Source organism: Pleurodeles waltl, chromosome 9 (genome assembly GCF_031143425.1).
Source record: "Pleurodeles waltl isolate 20211129_DDA chromosome 9, aPleWal1.hap1.20221129, whole genome shotgun sequence".
Lineage (NCBI taxonomy): Eukaryota > Metazoa > Chordata > Amphibia > Caudata > Salamandridae > Pleurodeles > Pleurodeles waltl.
In genome coordinates this window covers 497,010,260-497,017,378 of record NC_090448.1, presented here as the reverse complement: position 1 = coordinate 497,017,378, position 7,119 = coordinate 497,010,260, and the positions used below count along the sequence as shown (strand labels likewise).

General features: G+C 40.1%; 1 protein-coding gene across 2 annotated transcripts in view; it reads left to right on the top strand.

The window, feature by feature from the left end:
- Positions 1–2,187: 2,187 nt before the first annotated feature.
- BRF1 (BRF1 general transcription factor IIIB subunit) overlaps positions 2,188–7,119 on the top strand; it is an 870,857-nt gene continuing 865,925 nt past the window's right edge. For both annotated transcript variants that reach the window (XM_069207335.1, XM_069207334.1), the window contains exon 1: positions 2,188–2,615. In XM_069207335.1, coding sequence (XP_069063436.1) covers positions 2,429–2,615 — 187 coding nt within the window. In that variant the 5' untranslated portion in view covers positions 2,188–2,428. The remainder of the gene's footprint in view (positions 2,616–7,119) is intronic.

The window sequence follows — 7,119 nt, the reverse complement described above, 5'->3', positions numbered from 1 at the left end:
TGGTGAAGTATTCGAACAGATGCCCTTTCTTGTCTGTCTGTGGACTGGAAGTTGGTTGACAAAGAGGCAGTTGCTAACAATGAAAAAGAGGGGTCTGTAGCGTGGTTGGAGGATGTGGTACACCATGGTCTAGGGTATTTTTACAAAAAATGAGTGGGTGCAAAAGATAGCGGAAGATTCTGTTCTGCAGAGTGTAAGTAAAATGATTCTGAGGCTGGAAGGAGAGAAAGTGCTGTTGCCTTATCAGTAAGGCCTTACATAAATATATTGGAGGAGCTGTCAATAAGTGATGTGTGTATAGTGATGAGAGGGGATAGATTTGTACCGCCAGAGAATTTAAGGAGGAAAATTATACAATTAGCACATGAAGGACAGTTAAGCCAAACATTAACTCAAAGGAGTGTGAAAGAAAAAATTTGGTGGTCTTGTGTTGACATGCAGAAGACTTAATGAGTTGAAAAGTGTACAGAATGCAAAGAGAGTGAGAAAAGGCTGAAAGTAGGAACAAAGTAAGAGATGGGAAGCTTTCAACACCCAGAGGTGGTGTGGCACACCATTTGTGTAGATTTCATTGAGCTTTTGTCAGGAGTATCCATAGATAGTAGGTTTGCTGTTTGTTACTTGATGTGCATTCTAAATGGGTTGAAGTCATCTTTATGAGAGAGGTTTCCACAAGAAGTACCATAGCCACTTTAAGGGTACTTTTTAGGAGGGAAGGCTTCCCACATACCATAATTACAGACAATGGCACACAGCTGACTTCCTTTGAGATGAGGGAATTTCTGTCACTGCATGGGATTAACCAACATCGACAATTTTTCATAATCCTCAGGAAAATGGCCTTGTGGAAAGGATGAAGACAGGAATCATTCAATTAGCGGTTAAATGTGGCATCAGTATAAAGGAAGCAGTTCAAGAAGCTGTCTGAGCCCATCGCACCACAGTGCTTGGGTTGGTCGGCAAATCACAATTTGAATTAATGAGTGGGCGCAAAGCTAGTTCTAAGTTGTTTGACAGACGGTGAGTGCAAAAGGTTAGGCATTCGTGTTGGAGACTGGGTGAAAATTGAACATGGAAGAGTGGGAACAGAATGGTTCAAATTTTGTGATCTGTTTAAAGTCAAGTGAGTGACATGTATGCGGTATTAATGAATGGGACCGAATGGAACAGGCGCAGCGTGGCATTATATCAGAGAGGAGGAAATTGTGAGGAATCTGAATTAAGGATGAGGGAGGAAGAAGGTTGTCGTTGATTTATGTAGAGCACCAGCAGAAAATATGAATGTGCAAGAAGAATGCAGAGTGAGAGCGAAAAGAGAAAGAAGACCGCCCTCATATTTGAAGGATTATATAAGAGAATCAGCCTAAGGTAAATCTTTTGGAGTACAGTTTAGTATTTATGATAACTCTCATTTGTATTTATATTCTTCATTGTCTAGTATTCTTACATCAACATTTGTTTTATTAAGTCATGCAAGGATGTATATTTTTTGGAATGTATACTGTCAATACGCTAGTGGGTGTTATTTTGTTGTTGTTGTAACTTCTACATGCGAAGAGGAAAAATGTGTCATAAGTAGAACCTTCCTCACGAGATTCTATGATGATGTGTGTTTTCTGAAGGCTGGGTAGAATATTTATATTTATATACCTGTTGTCAGTTGGCATTAAACTGTCAAGGGATACGGTCATCATCTGGCTGGTCGATTAGATATTCATCTACGCAGCAGTTCGAAGCGGTTTCTATTATTATTTACCACAGATTGCTTGGGTCTACAAACTAGAAAGTGTCACTTGAAGTGTCGCACGTAAGACTATGAAATCTCACACATAAGCCACCTGACCACACGGAAATGGCACACGATCAATCTGACAATATAGCAGCTCTGACTGTGCCCCGACTCATTTCTCACACGTAAAAAGTCAAACCTCAAGATATAAGGGTGTGGCTTTAAAGGCCGACGCTTTGGCCAAAATCAATATTCACACGTGTACCGGGTGGAGGGGGAGTGAAGTGAGAGTGTCCTCAACCTTCTTACTTTCATTTTAGTTCACGGGAGCCCTTTATCCGTAGCGTTGTTCTCGTCCTTCTTTAGTGTTCATAAATGCCTCCTGCCTTCCACTTCCTGTATACTTTCAGCTGGAGCGGCAGGGTGTGCAAACTCTCGCGAGAGCAGTTGGTTTTGATGAGAGTAGCTGTAGCTGTGCCGGGTCGGATGCTTCAAGCTAAGTGTTGCTGCTCGGCAGCAGCGTGTGTGTATTGCTCGCGAAGGGCTTTCGGCAAATGCAGGAACCTAGCAGCAACAGAAAGACATAGGTTCTTTTAAGCGCACTGGTGTGATCAGTTCGCAGCAACTAAGGTGACCGGTGTCGTGTTGAGAGGGATATTTAGGGCTCTAAAGGTATCTGCACCCCGGTGAGCCGCCACCATGAGCGGGCGGCGAGTGTGCCAGAATTGCGGATGCGCTGATATAGACGTGGACCAGGCTCGCGGAGATGCAGTGTGCACGGGTTGCGGCTCCGTTTTGGAGGACAACATCATTGTGTCCGAGGTGCAGTTCGTGGAAAACAGTGGGGGTGGCTCCTCAGCCGTGGGACAGTTCGTTTCATCGGACGGTGAGTGCCGAGGTTATATACGAGGGACATATGGGTATACCATAATTCAAGGGATCATCGCACAGTTTCATATGCAGGTTAATCTACTACACACAAATAAGCCACATGAAGGTTGTGTATGTATGGAAATACAGATATGTCCATTGAGCATATCGTTGAGGCACGTGGCAAGTGTGCATGTAAACACAGACTGTTTACAACCTTTCCAAGCTTTAAACAAATTTGTCGCATGGACAGACTCATGACATGTTGCATTATCTAAACGTAATGTATAACTGAGTGTTTCCGCATTTATTACACAGGCTGAAGATCACCTACAAAGGCCCTAATATGCAGTTATAGAAACAAGCACATTTTCTACTTCAGTCAGCTAACACCGTGCCTGTAAACTGACCCACTCCCCATCCTCTGCATTCTGAATGCAAACAATATGTAGAACGTGCACTTAAACAAATATACATGGCCTTTCTTTGCTCGCGCTGAATGTCGGGAGGGTCATTGAAATTATGCAATGGTGTTGATTAAATTAAGCGCAAAGAAGAGACAAAGTACGTGGCACCCGTTGTGGCCATGTTAGTTTTCTGTTTTATGTTGACACTGTACTGTATGAACAAAGCTTCACCGTACTAGTGCCAGTTTACTAGCTGCATGTATCAATAAGCACCTGGAAGGTGACCAGTTAACAGTTGCAAAGGATATACAACTGCATGGCACCAAGTAGTTCTATTAACGTTACTGTGATTGTCTTAAGCCTGTAACCCCGATGGTAGCTATCAGAAAATACCTGCTTTGATAGATTTCTTGTAATTTCCCTTTCCGCAGCCATTCGTAGTACAAGGAGCTAGAGTTTATTAAAAAAAAATATAGGACATTTTTGATCAAACTATTTTAAAAAAGACACTCTGGGAAAGCCTGCCCCAGTGGTTCTTGTCCACTGTCACACCCTATTGAGTGATAGATTTGTCGTAATGGTTTTGATCCATTAACCACATTCAGATATACTTGATCTGGGTGCAGCTGGAGAATTCATGTAGGGGTATCCAATCAGATTAAAAAAGGAGAGGTGTCAATCTGAGCTGTGTTTTTTAAACTGTATAACAGACTTTCTCCATGTACTGGATGCAGAAAGAATTTCTCACCAAAATTATGGAAACCATGCATCTCCACATTTACTTTGTGCTGGTGACACCTTTAAAAAAAAAATTACAAAAATATATATATATTTTACACAGGTGTACTTCCGAATCTACTGAATTTACTACAAATATTATACCGAAAATTACATTTAAATTAGTTAGTTATATGACAAAAAATAAGTTGCACTTGGGAGAAGGAGCGTTGGTTGGTGTTAAGGTCGTCGTTCGGATGGTTTCGATTAAAATGCACGTCGATCATTAGTCCTCAGTCTTGTAGCGTTTAACAAATGAGGATGCCATTCTTGTGTGGTGAATCAGAGGCACATTCAGAAGAAATTTGGAGGCAGACTGCTGTCCCTCATGAAATTAAAGAATTGTGCATTAATTGTTCCAGCGATCACCCATAGCGCTTGCATTTAATTTCTTGGATCAAATCAGATATTTGAAATGGATAGATACACCCATATAGTCAAACCGTAGCTTAAGATTTGCGACATCTGATGAATGGTTTTGTCTTAAACTAGAACTCTGCTCCACAAAGAATGTTTCCATTGAGTGTTCATGCAAATAGTACTTTGATTTGGTATGTGCTGTTATTTTTCTTCAACTTAAAAATTGTCTCAAACGTGGCCAGTTTTGGAGTGCAGTGGAAAGGGTACTGAGTTTCCACAGTGACGGGGAACCCTTTTCCCCAATACTGAAGGTCCACCCGCCTCATTTAGATAGATGGACCCTTCAGTATGTTAGCGGTGGAGACTACTAGGACTTCACTGCAGACATACACCTTGGGCAGAGTAAAGGCTGTTAGAGGTTTTGTCATTTGCCTGCCCGCCCTATTTAGACTGGGTGAACCATGGTACGTTTTTTTACTGTTGCATACCGTGATCCAAACGGTAACGGTAGGTGAAATTAAAAATATTTTAATGACCCCCCACTCCATGGGTGAAAACTCCCATGGCTAGGTGTTCATTCCTTTTTTTGATTTAAAAAAATAATAATTCCCTACCATGTTTTTTTTTTTTTTTTTTTTTTTTTAAATTAAAAAAAGAAATTACGTGTGCCATACTGCTTTGACATGTTAACAAAGCTGTGCGGCACAAATTTACCTGAATTCATAAGAACGGTGGTTATGGTGGTTCCTGCCAATGCAGGACATGTCCGCTGGTGCAGCGGACATATCTGAATCTGGGCGGCACAGTAAATTACTCAGTTGCCCTGACAGAGTAACAAGACTCTAAATCGGGCCCATTGTTCAAAATTCCTTCACAACGCAGACGTCTCTAATCTGAGTCCGGAAAATAAGTAAAGGCTTATAGAATTCATAGATCAGTGAAGAACTGCATACGTCATCCATTGGACAAGAATTTGTAGACCACACAATTGGTTCTCCTTGTCTAATTATGTCATTTTGTCAGGGTGTGTGAAATTTTATAAAATAGCTGCTTGTCCACGGGACAGGTTGCTTCATCTACTTGTCCTGTAAAAAAATCCACTTGTCATTTTGGCGCCGTGTAGTGCAGCAACAAATTATGGCAGCAATCTCATTATATAAGAGCTCTGATAATAGACTCTCTGATTATGCCAGGACTCATACAATAGTAGGGCATGAATACTAGCAATTTCCTTATTTTGGCACCTTGCAGCAGATCTACATCCTGAGGCTGGAGATGGGGGTAAGCAATAGTTCTAGGGCTGGAATGCCCTTTTGAGTCTGTGCAAACCTACTAACCGAAATGTTTTTCGAGGGTTTTGCCAGCTCTTCTCTAATCTTTTCCCACACAGAGAAAAGTAAAAAATGTATTCTCGACAATGGCAGAAGTAAAACTTATTGCACGGTTGGGAAAAAGAGGTTGGAGGGAAAGTGAACTTGTAAACGCTCAACAGAGTTTTGCATCAACAAATCCACATATGCATATTTGCTTGTGCTTTAATACCGTTCACAAATATTTTCTAGGAGAACGATTTCCTGGCCTGCTTATGTAAATTATTGTGAATTAATGAAAGCCGTAAATCTGCACTAATGCAAAAACGTATACCATGTGTGCATGTTTGTGATTTTCTTTAAGAATTGGGCCTCTCATTGGTTAACCAAGACTTTTTTTATTTTTTTTATTTTTTTGTAGTAAAATGTTAGCTCTCTCTCTGTTTATTGGTTGGCTTCACTCTTTCACAAGGAGCATATTGGCTCTTAAAGTAGTTTTGTTCATTGCCCTGAACTACAGTGGCAAACTGTGCTTTTTGAGACAAAAAAGTTAAATTGCTTTTTATCAATGTTTTTTATGATGTTGAGGGTCCACAGCTTCCACAACAATAAAGTTTTATGAAAACCATGTCAAAACAAGACACACTTTGACAAAACCAAAACGCTGACCACCAATGTCAGACCTATTAGCTTTGCCAATGCTTGTTTTTCTTCATGTTTTTCATAATCTTGTTGGAACTGGTACTCTGATTTTTTTTTTTTCTTTTTTTTCCATTATGAGTTTTTTTTTTGGAAATGCTAGCATGCAACAACACATTTCACTGAATGATGCTTTAAAGAAATGTTAGCTAAATTTCACAGTAGTGTAGCAAAACATTTTTTCCCTACTTGAATTTTTCGTAAACATTTTATTCTAAAAGTAAAGAAGCACCAGTCTTCCTTTCAAGCTTCTGCAAAGATTTGCATCAAACCAGAGAGCATACTGGGAGCATTATACATAGCCTCATATTGTTACACTTTGGAACTGTGTGTACATTTGTTTATACTGGAACCACAGTCAGTAGTGCTGTCTGAACTTACATTTCTTTAGAGTACTCACCCTAAGAATAAATACTTTGTATTAATGAAACATAGATACAAGTTCTAACAATTTTAACATATGGTGTACAAATGTAACCTTAACTGCAAACATTGCTCTTCCTTGATCCATAATGTGGTATTGTAAACTGGCAGGCAAAGGGTTTGTGCTGCAGGGGGTTGGGCCTACTTGTCCCAGGGACAAAATGAACATGAAAACATGTTGCCTTTGACCCCAAATAATATGTCTTTGGCATCGGGTTACAGAAATTCCACAACCCTGTTTCGGACATACAATCTGCTGTATCTGTCCAATCTGAGTTTTCAGTCTGTAGCATGAAGAAACTACACAAGCAACTTGAGGGAAAATTGCCCAGTGCTTGATGTGGCCATCAGAGTTTCTGATACTATATTCCCCGAATAGTTCCATGCGGAGTGTAGTAGAATATAAAAAATACTTCACGGGGCTTGTTAATAAAAATTTCACTTTTATTTGTGTATCATACTATTTTAAGCCTGTGCAAGAGCCATCCAGTTCTTCAAATCGTATTTAATGCACGAAGTTAACCGTATAATTTCACATCAATAG